Source organism: Mesocricetus auratus, unplaced genomic scaffold (assembly GCF_017639785.1).
Source record: "Mesocricetus auratus isolate SY011 unplaced genomic scaffold, BCM_Maur_2.0 Super-Scaffold_100028, whole genome shotgun sequence".
NCBI classification, from domain to species: Eukaryota; Metazoa; Chordata; class Mammalia; order Rodentia; family Cricetidae; genus Mesocricetus; species Mesocricetus auratus.
Window position 1 is genome coordinate 7,103,639 of NW_024429209.1, and position 15,368 is coordinate 7,119,006.

At 46.8% G+C, this 15,368-nt stretch overlaps 2 protein-coding genes across 2 annotated transcripts in view; one reads left to right on the forward strand and one right to left on the reverse strand.

Moving 5' to 3' along the window:
- Positions 1–3,588, forward strand: part of Plcg1 (phospholipase C gamma 1) — a 31,087-nt gene extending 27,499 nt beyond the window's left edge. The window contains 7 exon segments of the mRNA XM_005082646.4: positions 84–308; positions 386–534; positions 1,337–1,451; positions 1,565–1,726; positions 1,831–1,919; positions 2,049–2,233; positions 2,421–3,588. Of these exon segments, the coding sequence (XP_005082703.1) occupies positions 84–308; positions 386–534; positions 1,337–1,451; positions 1,565–1,726; positions 1,831–1,919; positions 2,049–2,233; positions 2,421–2,463 (968 nt within the window). The 3' untranslated portion in view covers positions 2,464–3,588.
- A 2,366-nt stretch (positions 3,589–5,954) lies between these two features.
- Zhx3 (zinc fingers and homeoboxes 3) overlaps positions 5,955–15,368 on the reverse strand; it is a 117,375-nt gene continuing 107,961 nt past the window's right edge. Inside the window, exon 4 of the mRNA XM_005082644.4 lies at positions 5,955–11,683. Coding sequence (XP_005082701.1) covers positions 11,673–11,683 — 11 coding nt within the window. The 3' untranslated portion in view covers positions 5,955–11,672. The remainder of the gene's footprint in view (positions 11,684–15,368) is intronic.

Consider the following 15,368-nt stretch of genomic DNA (forward strand, 5'->3'; position numbering starts at 1 on the left):
GGTATGAGAGCGGTATTTAGTACTCTCTCACACACACACTGCCCAAGAAGCCTGCTCTGTAATCTTCTCACTGTTTGGCTCAGAGATTGGTACAGAACGCGCTTGTTACCGGGACATGTCCTCCTTTCCGGAAACCAAGGCTGAAAAGTATGTGAACAAGGCCAAAGGCAAGAAGTTCCTTCAGTACAATCGGCTGCAGCTCTCTCGGATCTACCCCAAGGGTCAGAGGCTGGACTCCTCCAATTACGACCCTCTGCCTATGTGGATCTGTGGTAGCCAGCTTGTAGCACTCAATTTTCAGACTCCAGGTGAGGGGGTCCTAGGTGGGTGGGGAGAGACACTTAGGGCAGTTTCACTGGAACACACTGCAATCCCACTCTTTCAGACAAGCCTATGCAGATGAACCAGGCCCTCTTCATGGCTGGTGGGCATTGTGGCTATGTGCTGCAGCCAAACAGCATGAGAGACGAAGCCTTTGACCCCTTTGACAAGAGCAGCCTCAGAGGTCTGGAGCCTTGTGTCATCTGCATTGAGGTGGGTGTATTCATCTGGGTGCTGCAGGGTGGGAAAGAGTTAGGAGGAGGATTGATATTAGGCTTACGAAGAAGTTGGGGACAAGGTGGGTTAAGCATAAGTGGGGAAGGGCACAGAGCCAGAGGTAAGCTGCATTTTCTGTCCTGAGTAGGGGAAGGGAACTCTTGAGCTTGAAGCAGAACTGTCTTAAGTGGAAAGCCACTTCCAGGGCCTCTGTGAGGATTGGGATCCCAGAGGTGTCCAGGCTGACTATAGCTAGTTTCTACACACAAGAGTCAGGCTGTCCACTTAAAGCTAACCTTTGAAAAGTCACTACCTGGCCGGAAGAGTCTGGCCAGAGTGGCAGAAATCAGGCTGGAAGGGGCATGTGATGAGCTCCCTGGCACAAGGGTCAACCCAACCATTGCTGTGGGAATCAGTAGGGGTGGCCTGAACAGTCTGGAAAGAATAAGGACAGCCTGTGGCCAGCTGGACACACCTAGAAGTATAGGTGGACATGACAGCTACTTCCTAGACTTTTTCCCCTAATGAGAAATAATTTAAAAGGTTCCCACGTTGGAGCAGACATGGTTTTAACATGAAATGGACTGTAAAATGCACATAGTACTTGGCTAAAGCTCAACTTTTTACAGCCAACAGCTTGCTCTGGATTAGAACAGTGAGGGGCCTAATGGGCAGCACCTTCATGGCCCAGCAGGGGGCATACTGCCTCCATGGCACATTTGCTCCCCAAGCCTCTGCTGTGAGAATGTTGGGAGGTGGAAGACAGTCATTACCCCATTTTTTCCTGTCTGCCTCACAGGTGCTGGGAGCCAGGCATCTCCCGAAGAATGGCCGAGGTATCGTGTGTCCTTTTGTGGAGATTGAGGTGGCTGGAGCAGAGTACGACAGCACCAAGCAAAAGACAGAGTTTGTAGGTCAGTCAGCCCTTCCCCCATTACCAGTCATTCTCCTGGAGTGATAGAGACCCCTCTCTACCAGTCACCCCAGTCTTTTGATGTGACCTGAGCTTTTGCCCTTGCTTCCACAGTGGACAATGGACTGAACCCTGTGTGGCCAGCTAAGTCCTTCCACTTCCAGATCAGTAACCCTCAATTTGCCTTTCTACGCTTTGTGGTGTATGAGGAAGACATGTTTAGTGACCAGAACTTCTTGGCTCAGGCAACTTTCCCAGTAAAGGGCCTGAAGACAGGTGAGGAATCTTCCTTGACAGGATGTTCTTTGGTCTTGCTGTCAGGGTGGAACTGACCCACTTGCTTGACACTTGTGAGGCTGAGAGCCAGGCTTTTTTCCTAGGATACAGAGCAGTGCCTTTGAAGAACAACTACAGTGAAGACCTGGAGTTGGCCTCCCTGCTCATCAAGATTGAAGTTTTCCCTGCTAAGGTAACCTCAGCAGAGTGGGCTGGTCCAAGCAGCAGACCACTCTGCGGCAGAGTGAGCAGAGAGCCCAGACCCCCTCCCCTGAGGTGCAGAAGAGACCTCAGCTTCTGCACACTTCCCCTTGCTGAGCAGGAGAACGGTGACCTCAGTCCCTTCGGTGGTACATCCCTGCGGGAACGGGCCTCAGATGCCTCCAGCCAACTGTTTCATGTCCGGGCCAGGGAAGGCTCCTTCGAAGCCCGATACCAGCAGCCATTTGAAGACTTCCGCATCTCCCAGGAGCATCTCGCAGACCATTTTGACAGTCGGGAACGAAGGTGAGGGAGGTGAAAGGGAAGTTGGTCAGTGTGGGAATTGGAGGAAAGATGCTGGAGCCAGAAAGAACAGCACTCTGGGTTAGGTCAATCCTTTGGCAGCTTTTTCCTATGCGGAAAAGCAATAACCGTGTCTTTGGGTTGTACTATCTGGCTACAAGGCCAGTAAGGACATTTCACTTCTGTTCAGGGCCCCAAGAAGGACTCGGGTCAATGGAGACAACCGCCTCTAGTCGTGTCCCCACCTTGTTGGAGAGCAGCAGGTGCTGCCCACCTTGTGGAATGCCATGAACTAGGTTCTCTGGGAGCGGCCCACTGTAAAGCCTACCTAGTCTCGAAGCCTGGATCCTGGATTCCAGCGGTGAAGGCTAGACAAAACCAAGCCATTAATGAGATGTATTGTTTTGGGCCTCCATTGCCCAACTCTGGGTGAAGGCAAAAAACTGTACTGTGTCTCGAATTAAGCACACATATCTGGCCCTGAATGTGCAGGTGGGTCCTTCCATCTTGGGCCAGGACCAGGGCCGAAGCCCCTTGGAGAGAGAGAAGTTGCCTCAGTTGGTGGCATAGGAGGCTCCAAGGAGCTGCTTACATTCCTGAGAGTGGAGGAGGAGGAAGAGCCTTGCTGGGCTAGGGAAACAAAGTTTACATTGTCCTGTAGCTTTAAATCCACAGTTGGTCAGGGTGAAAGAGTAGATGCCCTGCAGTTTGGCCCTGGAGCCAGGACAGAAGAATGCAGGGCCTAAGGAGAAGGCTCTGCCCTGCCCAAGGAGGAAGACACAGCACAAGGGCACACTGCCCATGGCTAGGGATGCCACCCAGCCTGAAAGATACAGGGGATCATGATAAAAATAGCAGTATTATTTTTTCTTCTCAGTGGTATTGTAACTAAGTTATTCACTCCTTCCTCTCACCCTGGAAGGGAAGCCACAGCATAAAGCCTTTGGGAACAGCTGCTCTATGGGGTGGTTGTATTGGGGGTGCAGGAAGAGAGAAGAGCAATGTCTACCTTGGTGAGCTTCTTTGTTTTATGGCAAGGAAGACTCAGTATGCTTTCCCTTGGGAATGAAATGGAGAATAGGCAGTAGGTACCGAATGAAGCCACTGCTAGGTGCAGCTTCTGTGTAGCCGGTAAAAAAGATGCCAAGGAGATGGGAAGGTTGGGAAGGCAGCCTCACCTCTGAGAACAGAGGCTGGGCTTCAGGCCCGTGGGCGCAAAGGTGCCTCAGCATAGCCAGCATTCAGCACACGCAAACCCACTGCCCACATTTGGGCTCAGGGTTGGCCATTTGCTAGTTCTGCTGCCCTCTTAAGATCTGACTGCCAAATAAATCATCCTCATGTCCTTTTTCTTTTAACTCGTTTGTTTCTTGGGGTCTCAGGAAAGCATGGTGATTGAGACTAGAAGCAAGTGTGGTATGGCATCCTGGAGCTCTTCCCCCCAGCTCTGAAATGGGAGGTCACCTCTGTCACTCATCTTCTAATAGTACAGTGGAAGCTCACCCCACCTAGGAACAAGTTCAGTCTATTGCATGGAAACCTATTTCAAAAAAGTAGTGTTTGGGTATGTGCTGCCAGTTGTTACTCTACTTGGTCCTCTAACTGCCAGTCTCTGTGCCCACAACATGCTGGGGATGGCCTGTCTCACCCTAGGCACACTGCTGGAGTAAGACCAACACTACGACCCAGTGAACTGTGCTGAGCTGGCTGCTGGTTCAGGTCGCATAGCACTAAGTACTTGAGTGCTGGCTGGTCTGTAGCGGTCATCTAAGCAGTAGTTCTCAACCAGTGGATCACAGCCCCTTTGGGGTTGCATATCAGATACATTATGCTAACAATTGCAAAATTAGCAACAGAATAATTTTATGATTGCAGGAGCAGGGGTCCCACAACATGAGGTACTGTAAAGTTTTCCTATGCTATCACAGACAGGAGGGATCTTGCCACACACAGGAAACAGTGGTGGTATATATCAGAAGCTCTGAGTCTGTGGCCCAGGAGAAGGTAGGAGCCACGTCTGCTGGTCCTCAGTGTTGATGTGTGACAGTTGTGCTTGGTGCTGAGCACTTTAATTATCAATCCATACCTGCATTTCCTGAGCAAGACTTCCGGGAGAGGCTCAAGCCGTGGTTCACTTTGTCTTGACACCTTAGCGCATTCCTTTCCACTCAGGTTTGGATGTAAGGGCCAGTTTCATTTCCTGAATCCTTCAGGTGCTCCTGACTTCTGTTAACTGACCAAGAAAACCCAGCAAAGGGGACAAATGTTGGTGAGGGAGAAATGACCTGGGTCTTAATGTCTGGGTACCTTGTGGCTGTCTTGCCTGATGCCGGCAGTGTTCCTCCATGTGACAGCTTGGGTAACTGCCTTCCATCCAATCCATGCAGTGCTTAAACACATGCTTGGGTACATCTGAGAAATACTGACACTGGGCTTGGATGGGTATTCACAAGCTCCTTGGGGCATGAAAATGAGTGGTCAGGTTGAAAACCACTGGCTTGGGCAGAGGAAATCAAATGAGTGGGGTTGGAAAGAAAGTGGTACCAGGAATACAAGCCAAGAGTAGTGTTCTTGTGTTTGGCTAGCAGGACAGTGGCGAGTAAAAAGGGATCACTAAGGAGCACTTACCAAGAGATCATTGCCTTACAGCTTCAGGGGCATTCTGTCTCTGCCACAGCACTGAAAACCCTGGGGTTAGGAGGCAGAAACAGTTTGTGACCTTTACAAAGAAAACTCATTTACAGGTAGCCGTGCCCTTAGATTGGCAGGGTCATGTGTGTCACTTCTGAGCAGACTCACTCTGAACTTCAGCTGAGGACTGGGACTAGACAGCCACTTGTCATTCAGCTTTTCTGTTATCTCTGACCACATCAGATGTATTGAAGGGTGGGGAGTGAGTGTGAGGTTGGTTACCTTACCAAACTAACTTAGTGACCAAAACAAGCCCAGACCTGCCTTGCATTTTAATGAAATGGACCTGGTCCTTAGAGGCTTCCCCAAAGGATGTATACCCATGCGCCAGCCTGTTTCTTATCGTGCGCTCCTAGCTGGCTGCTGCTGCCATCTCCAGCCAGTGTGTTCTGGATCTCCCCACCAAGAACTCAAGAGATCGCTCCATGATATTACACTAGTTTCGTCAGCCCAGTGACCTGCCTTTAGATCCAACATAAAGCAACTCCTTTAGGACCCGAGCTGGCCTTGAGAAACGGCAGCCTCTGATGCTCTTTAACTGATAGCCTTGTTCTTTCCCAGGTTGGTTTATTTTGGGAGCCCCTTTTCCTTATGTGATATGATGGGCCAGTTTGGTCATCCCAACAAAATTCAGTTGCTTTACATCTTAGAAGTGTGGGTTTAATCCTGGTCCTCTAGAAGGCTCCTGGGTCTTCCTGAATAGTGACAAACTCTCCTTACCAAACAGCAAATCTTACTGACAATTCTCACTAGAAAATGAAAGGAACACAAGAAAACTTGCCCATGTCCTATGGCTTTAAGATCAGACTTGGTTGACTCAGCACAATTTTAAAACTCCACAGTTGTTTCACATGGAAGCCATACAGTGAACTCAGCAAGGCAGAAGACAAGTGAATTGGAATGTTTTCCCAATATTTACCAATTTTAAAGTCAGACTTGTATAAATAAATAGATAAATAAATAAAGGGGTTTTTAGCTTTTTATTACTCCCCCCCCACCACCACCACACACACACACACACACAGTCAGCAGATAAGAAATGTCTGTACAGTTTTATTTAGGAACAGTCAAAAGATTGGAAGTACCACTGAGGCCCATTCAAACTACATAAGCAGTTTTGTTCCTCATCCCATCCCTTACCCAAATTTGCAGATACAAAATCTAAGAAAAGTGCAATTTGCATCTTAGAAATAGCAGCATCCCCATGGGGGACCGTAGGAGGCCCAGAGACTCAGCCCCAGGAGGTCACCTCCACACCTCCCACCACATAGCCCACACCAAAGGCAAGGCCAGTTTCTATTCAGGTGTTTCCTGGGTAAAGGATTCATTCACACACTCTAGCCAGGTGTGGCCCATGCCTACCTGTACCTTAGTGCTTGGGAGGCAGAGGCAGGAAGAGTGTTCAAGTTTGAGGCCAGCCTGGTCTACAAAGTGAGTTTCAGGCCAGCAAGGGCCACATAGAAAATCCCCACTCCACAAAGGCCCATGTGACAGAATAAGCTATTTCTTGATTTGCTCTCATAGCTGGTCACAGTAGCAGGTGACCTGCCATTAAACAGGCCAGCTGCCCCTCACTTAGCACCAGGATAGTCACTTCAGCTGTTCCTGGGAGACAGGAAGCACATCAAAGGCAGACTGTTTAAGCATTCTCCATCACACTGCTCAGCACTCTGGTCCCTAAGAACAAAGCCATCCATACTGAGATCAAAACAGGTTTGGAGGACTAGGAACCAGAACATTATCAGCAAGGACTCTGCAGGCCCTTGGCAGCCTTCCCAACTCCCCAAGGGCTATGTCAAGACAACTCAAAGAACAATAGTCAGCAGGGGCCAGAGAAACGTTGGCCCGTTTACTCTGTTTAATAACATTATGACACAGTCTGACCTTCCTGGCAAAGCTGAACAAAGCAGGCTACTTAGAAGCTTGGGAGAGAGATCACTGCCCTAGTGGCCACTGCTGCCCTTGGCCCACCCAATTTCTAAAGGAACAACCCAAGTCATGCTGGAACCCTGCTGAGGAATGGGTGCTGGCTCTCACTGCAGCCAACTGCATCACATGGGGCCCTGACCCTGAGCCAAAGAAGCTACAAGAACAAGACCTTTCTAAGCACAAACTGCAGGTTAAAAGCGACCACATTCTAATAGCCAGATGTACAGTGTTGCTTCTGGAACTTGTTTGAGAAGGATCAAGCCCTGGCAATTCTTTCTATATTCAGTGTCTGAGCAGGCTTTATCATAGACATTTTACCTTCAACTCCAGTTGTACAGAGTAATTCTGAAATGACCCACCTTCTATAGAAGGGAATACATGTCAAAAGGCATTGACAAGAAAAGCTATTAACACACAGGGGCCCATCTATATGCACAGTACACCAATCTCGTGACAAAAGAGGCACTGCTATCAGGTCCCTCTCAGGTGTTCTGACTTGCCATCTGTCCACCCTTGTAAACAGCAGGAAGACACCACACAGCAAAGTCCCTGCCAAATAGCTGTTCTCCCTCTGCTCTGCCTGGATCCTGCCAGAGTAGGAGCAATGTCTAGCTCAAGGAGGGCAGAGACTTTCCAGTAGTAACTACACTGAATCCATTCTGTCCTGCAAACCACAAGTCTGAAAAAGGAAGCAGGTACCTACTTCTGTCCTTTGGCAACCAGTCTCATTACCAACTTCTGGATTCCCACCATTGCTCAGACTTCAGAGTACTGCTAGACCCTGACCTAGAAAAACATGCATTGTTTTTCAAGTCTGGAGGGCTAAGACCCTAAGATTGCTGCCTAGTGTTGACAAGCATTCAGACCCCAAAGCAGGTTCTCAGTCCTAACACCATACACCCTGTGAGCTTCATAACCAAGTGCAGGTTCTGGACTCTGAGTGCGCCTGGGCTTGTCACTCCATGCAGCCACCCTTAGTGGCCAGGCACTAGGAACACAAAGTCCTGCAAAAATGGATTCTTAGGACGCAGTTCAATTTGGATGTCTAGCTAATAAACCAGGGAGCAGTCGAAACAGCAAGCAGTATATTATCAGTTGTGGCACATTACTCAGTCAATACCAAACTCAGACATTCCACTGAAGACTCCCAACAACCTCATTAGCCCTGGAGTATACAGCTCAGTCATTTACCTGCTTCACTGAACTAGGGCAAAGCATACTGCAGTGTGGGTAATTCAGGTTGAAGTCTCAGAAATGCCTATGCTTAGAGAAGACCTGTGGGCTTCAGTGCTAGAACACATGAAAATCACTCCCTAAAGGTCTGGGCAGGATGGTGATGAGCAGTGAGCTCTTGAGAAAAAGAAGAAGGTAAGTCAGGGATGCTGAAGAGTCTTGAGTAAGGAAAACCAGACAACCTGCCAAACCTTGGCCAGGATGACCTAGTCAAAGACCTTCATATATCTAGAAGACTCCTACAGACAATAGAACCTTGCGAGTGAATGCAATACAAATTCATCTGCAAAAGTGGATGGAACCAACATTCTTCCCTGGGGAACAGAAGAAAGGGTGGGGACTTTAAGAAAGATATAAATTCTAAGTTTTGTTTTCTTCTTGGCTGGTTTCCCAGGAAGCTCTTTTATGCACTTGGGCTGTGATAGTGAAACTGGCTGAGTTGCTCCAATCTGAGGGTTTTGGTCCATACAGAGACAAGGAAGATGAAAGGCAAAGGCTCAAGACAGGGACAACACAAGAGACTAACCAGAAAGACTGTCTCCCACTCTCCACACAAGGCAGCTCTGTGACAGGTGAACTAGGGCCAGCAGGGAGAAAGGGATACAGGTGTGGCATAGCTACTGACAGAATAAGTCAACTCTCTGAGAGCCATCTGGGCCTGGAGAGTGCTGCTAAGTTCCTGGTAGGCCACACCCAAGGCCAGCTGGGGACAGACTGGAGGACAGAGCAGAAGTTTACCTGGTCTCACCCAACTCTGCTTCCAGAGGGAAGGGTGCCTCAGGCTAAGGTATTGCCCACCTCAACTGCTGTCACTCAACCAAGAGAAAAGAACAAGAACAGTCACTACGACACCTCAAAGTGCTGACAAGCCATTCAGGGAAAGGACTCCCCAAACTAACACACGCAACTCCCAAAAGAAACATCTCTGATCAAAAAGTTACAAATAATATGCAAAGCCTATGTACAAGTTCAGATTTCTGTTAGAATGGGGTCTGGTTTAGAACTGAACTTACAATCTTATATAAGCAGGAAAAAAAAAACCCCATAATACAGGCAACAAAACTGCCTCTGGTAAGTCCAAGTGAGTGTAGAGGATGGGGCAAGACTCATCTTACAAAGCAAGCTTTGTTAGAAGCACATTCCATCCCACTTCTGCAGCCCACAGCCAGCCTTCTACTGCAGGCACACAGAACAACTTGACCTCCAACTGTAAAAGGCCACTGTGATCTGCCACATAGTAGCCATAGACCTGGTAGCTGCCAACTCAAACCCTACTCTGCTGTCAGTGCACTCATGCTTGGCACCCAAAGCTCTTCCCTGAAGTGCCTGCTCCGCAACCACCTCCCGCATCATTATCTATCACATGTAAGGTCCAAGCCACATTTTCCCTCCCCCATCCCAAACCCAAGAAAGAAACAAGGTCCGTGTAGTCTGTTATATTTCTTACCTGGGCTGTCTTGCCATTACCAGCTCTGAGAAAGGTGTGTTGGGGCCAGTGATACTGCAGCTTCCCATCCGGAAGACTGCCCAGTGCCTGCGACCAGGCTGCTATGTGTCCAGAATAGTGTTCACCAAGTAACTTAAGTTTTCTGTTCATGTAAATCGTTCAGACCTTTTATAGGGTCTACCATTCAGCTAGAGCAGCAGGACTTTAAAAGTGAAGCCAGCAGGCATCTGGGCTCAGGTAAGACACGGGCGCTTTTTTAGACAGGAGATGGCTTCTGCTGCTCCAGCTGCCCAGTGTTCTGTCATATCTTCTCACACAGACTACTTTCCCCCTAGGGCATCCACATGCAGCTCATGTGTGCATCAGGTGTATGTTTTTAGAAGTATCAAACAGGTATGTGTACTGTATATATGGGTATGTAAATCTGAACGTACTTTCAGATGTTCTCTGAAGGGAAGCAATCACTCACCATTCTTTCCAATTCCTCGAGGTTTGGGGCCAAATAACTTCCCTCCTCAAACAGAAAGGATACAAAAATAGGCTGCAAAACTTGCCAAGTAGTCAAAAACCCCAATCTGAGACAAATGTGAGGTCACCCCTATGGGGACAGAAAAGGCAAGAAAAACATAATGGTTTCAGGCCTCTGGGTTACAAAGAAAGCCCTCTTTCCTAGAAGGCTGAAGGCCACCATATTCACCCTCAGACTTTCCCACTCTTGTAAGGGGAATGGAGAAGCTGACTACTGATTCTTGGTTAAAACTCCTGCCCTGCCTGTGAGTCTCCTGGTGGAGTTTCCAAGAGGTAAGTGGGGTCATGGATGGCACATCCGGTTTGCCATCTTTGTCTCTCCCCTGCCCTGCTTATCCACTGCTCTCAGAGAAGTCAGCCTTGGAAATACTAGGGCTTTAATATTTAGTACAGCTCCATAAGCAAGTTTTCCATTGTTTCAAAGGCACCTTTTCTAGAGATTTTAATTCAAAGGACACGACGCTTAGGCAAAAGTAGATAGAGAGTTCTCATTTCCCAGGTTGGGAATATAAATTTAGAACCTTAAAACACCTTGCAGGAACCTATCCAGTGATGTCCAGCACCTCTGGATCATAAAGCCAGCAAATGGTCAGGCCCTTAATGGGTAGCAAGGGCATGCTGCCAGGAACTCCCACCTGCAGGTCTTTGTGTTCAAGACCACTCCAGCTCTGGGCATTTAAAAAAACTCCCAAGACCTTCAGGGTTACTCTTCCTACCAGTCATGTGTACTTCCTTCTGACCAGCAGGAGGCATTGGCAACACTGTGGTGGCCAAAGCCACAGCAACCGGCTCTACCTTGCCCACTTTCCTTTTGCTGTAAAGGCATCTGAATTGAAGGGCTGGAGGGGCATGTAGGTCAGTACACTGGGCTTTACAACAATGGTTTCTTTAGTTGATCTGATAATGGAGAAGTTGGTCCATGATTCAAACTCCATGAAAAATCAGAATTACGGTTAACTAAAGAGAGTAGGAAGCATCCAGTGGTAATCTCATATGTTCAGAACTGAGGATAACAGTGTGCTCTATCAATCAGAACAAAGGCAAGCCTGGCACAAATGTGGCTTGCCTCCACTTACTGATGCAGAGATCTCTTCAAGAGTTCTGTTCCATGAGAAGGCAAGTGGGGCTGGGCCTAAAGCAGTTCTGTGCGTGCCTGTGACTCCTGCTGCTGCAGAGGATGAAGGCCCTGTGGTCTCAGCTTCCCAGAGAACAGACGTGGCATTATTAGAGCTGTATTGCTTTGCTAACCCAAGTTCCTATGTATTGAGAATGTCTGTAGTTGGATTCTTTATTAAATGCATGTAGGTATCTGTATATGCTAAAAACTTGATTCTGGGTCTAGGTCTATGCAATCTGAACCACTTTGTCCCTGGGAGGCAAAAAGAGGTCCTGCACAGTGGAAGGACGGGCTGATGAGAACCCCTTGCTACTTGCTTCGAAGTGTCAGGCAGAGGGTGGTTAGGGTGGCAGCAGGTTCTAGGCTCAGTGAGGCCTCCAAAGGCTCTCTTGGGCTCCTGGAAGCTGGCCATCAAGATGATGCAAGGCAGGTTTGGCCCTTCCACAAGGCAGACAGCATCCCAGACTGGCCGATCCTTCACAGTATCCAGATCAAATTCAGTCTGTTTCTGAGGAGAAAACACATGTTTGTCACTCTATGGCAGCTACAACTTGTACAGTTCCCAGGGATGCATAGTCCTATGCTGGTGGTATCACTGGTGTTGGGGATTCCTTAATTCCATAAGTAATGCCATGCCACTGTCCCCTCCAGCCCAAGGAACAGTGAAAGAGCAGAGTGTGGGTTAAGGACAGGGTGTTGGCTGAATCTGACAAGGCCTTTAGTCCATCACTACAGCCACTGACCCCTGATGTCTGCTACCCCTGTATTCTAACAACTAATTCTGTCTCCTGGCCCCGAGGAGCCCTGACCTCTGGCATCTTGGTAACTACTGTGCACCCTCCTCATGTCTTCAGTCAAGGTCAGGGCAGCTGATCATAGGGGTCTCATCCCATATGAACAGACAGAGCCTTTCCACTGAGGCTGGCAGGGTAGCATAAGAAGCCAGGGTGCAGATAACAGAGAAGCCTTAGAAGCAATGCTTCCACAAGAGTATGGCTACCCCTGCCACTTCTTTGTTCTGCCATGTCTGTTATTTCCACCCACTCATCCCTTCTCTAGCTTAAAAGAAAAAAAATGTTGCTACAACACACCTAGCACTAAGTTTCTCATTACAGCCATACTAAGGGTATGACTCAGTAGTATTATGTACATTTCTGTTTTGAACCATCACCCTGTCTCCAGAAAGTTTCATCACCACAAACAGAAGCTCTGTACCCATTACATAGTAACTACCTTTTTTCCTCCCAGAAGTAGCCTACATTGGACCATCAATTTTCATAAATTTAGCTAGAGACTGCCAATAATAGAATTATAAAATATTTGTCTTTTGACTGGCTTATTTCAACTGGCATAGTGTTTTCAAGTTCCATCTATGTTGTGCAGTGTATTAACATTTATTCCTTTTTATAGTAGAATCATATTCCATTATATGTATATAGCACACTTGTTTGTCCATTCCTGTGGCAATGGTCACAGGTTGTTTCCTCCTTTTAGAACTTGTGACTACTGCTGTTTTGAGCATTCATGCACAATGTCAGCGCAGGCTCTTTTCAGCGCTAGGAGTGAGACTTCTGGGTCAGATGAGAAGCTGGTCTTCAGCTTCTTGAAACTTGCCGAAGAGTTTTCCAAAGTTTAATCGCTTTCCATTCACAGCAGCAGTGTACCAAGAGCCCATTGCCCCACACCCTCACCAATGCCTGTGGTTTTCTGTTTGTGTACATGTTAGCAATAGCTAGTTTAAGTGTGAGCTGGAATCTCACTGTAGGTTTCATATACATTTCCCTAAAAACTAAAAGATCTTGGTCATCTTTTTAAAAATTTTGTCTTTTAAAAATTATTTTTGCTTCCAGTGCCTAGAGACTGCCAGAGTTTCCCCTCCCGGCGGGAGCCTACACACCCCAGTTTCCTGGTCTTCTTTTCTACCCACTGGGCCAGTGCCTGGGGACCACCAGTGAGCCTTCCCTCCCAGTGGGAGCCTACAAACCCGAGGTTCCTGGTCTTCTTCTCCACCCACAGGACCAGGCAATTCAGGGTCTGTTTCTGGGCCTGTGCTCCAGTGCCTGGAGACTGCCACTGAGTCTCCCCTCCTGGTGGGAGCCTACGCACCCCAGATTCCCGGTCTTCTTCTCCATCCACAGGACCAGGACTAGGACCAGGAAGAGGAGAACTACCAGAGTATTGGACATACACCCACTGAAAGGGAACTCTGGTCCCCTAACCAACAGGCCAGTAAGAGGCTCTTTCTGCACCCACTAGAAGAAGGGATGGGAAGGAGACAATACAAAAACAAACTCAGCAACAGAAAAACAAATATGACACCACCAGATTCTAGACACTCCACACCAGCAAGACTCCAACATTCCAATGCAAATGAAGCAGAAGAGAATGACCTTAAAAACAACTTCATGAAAATGATAGAGGCCCTCAAAGAGGATATGGGAAAATCCCTCAAAGAAATGGAAGAAAAAGCAAACCAAAAAAATGCAAGAAATGGAAGAAAAAACAAATCAGAAAATGCAACAAATGGATGAAAAGACAAAGCAAAAATTGCAAGAAACAATTCAAACAGTGCAAGGGTTGAAAACTGAAATAGAGACAATAAAAAATAACACAATCTGAAGGAAGGCTGGAAATAGAAAAGCTGGGCAAACGGTCAGGTGCTACAGATGCAAGCATAACCAACAGAATACAAGAGATGGAAGAGAGAATCTCGGGTGTTGAAGATACACTAGGAAAAATTGATTCATCAACCAAAGAAAATATTAAGTCCAACAAATCCCTAACACAAAATATCCAGGAAATATGGGACACCATGAAAAGACCAAACCTAAGAATAATAGGTATAGAAGAAAGTAAAGAAAACCACCTCAAAGGGATACCAAATATATTCAACAAAATCATAGAAGGAAACTTTCCTGACCTAAAGAAAGACATGCCAATGAAGGTACAAGAAGCTTACAGAACACCAAATAGAGTGGATCACAAAAAAGTCCCCTCACCACATAATAATCAAGACCACAATCATGCAGAATAAAGAAAGAATATTAAGAGCAGCTAAGGAAAAAGGTCAAGTAACATATAAAGGCAAACCTATCAGAATTACACCTGACTTCTCTATGTAAACTCTGAAAGCCAGAAGGTCCACGATAGATAGTCTACCAACACTAAGAGACCACAGATGCCAGCCCAGACTACTATACCCAGCAAGGCTTTCAATCACTATAGATGGAGAAAACAAGATATTCCATGACAAAACTAGATTCAAACAATACATATCCACTAACCCAGCCCTACAGAAAGTTCTGAAAGGAAAACTCCAACCCAAGGAAGTGAACTACAACCAGAAAGACATAGGCAATAAATAGATAATCCCATCTAACCAACAGCCAAAAGAAAAAAAAGGGGTGGAATTCCACATATAATTCTACCACCAACAACCATTCCAAATCAAAGAAGAGCAATCAATAGTCATTAGTATCCCTCAATATTAATGGTCTTAACTCATCCATAAAGAGACACAGGCTAACAGAATGGATTTGAAGATGGAACCCATCCTTCTGCTGCATACAAGAAACACACCTCAGCCTCAAAGACAGACATTACCTCAGAGTTAAAGGTTGGGAAAAGATTTTCCAATCAAATGGACCCAAGAAACAAGCAGGGGTAGCAATCCTAATATCTAACAAATTAGACATTAAAATAAAATCAATCAAAAGAGATAAAGGAGGTCATTACATACTCATCACAGGAGAAATCCACCAAGATGAAGTTTCAATTCTGAACATCTATACCCCAAATAAAAAGGCATCCACATTCGTAAAAGAGGCATTACTAAAACTCAAATCACATATAAAGCCCCATATGCTTCACATTCGTAAAAGAAGCATTACTAAAACTCAAATCACATATAAAGCCCCATACACTTACAGTGGGAGACTTCAACACCCCACTCTCACCAGACAGAAACTTAACAAAGAAGCAAAGGGGCTATTAGAAGTTATGACCCAATTGGGATTAACAGACATCTATAGAACATTCTGTACAAATAAAAAAAGAATATACCTTCTTCTCAGCACCACATGGAACCTTCTCAAAAATCAACCACATACTTGGCAACATATCAAACCTCAACAGGTACAAAAAATTGAAATAACTCCCTGCATCTTATCAGACCACCATGTGTTAAAAATTAG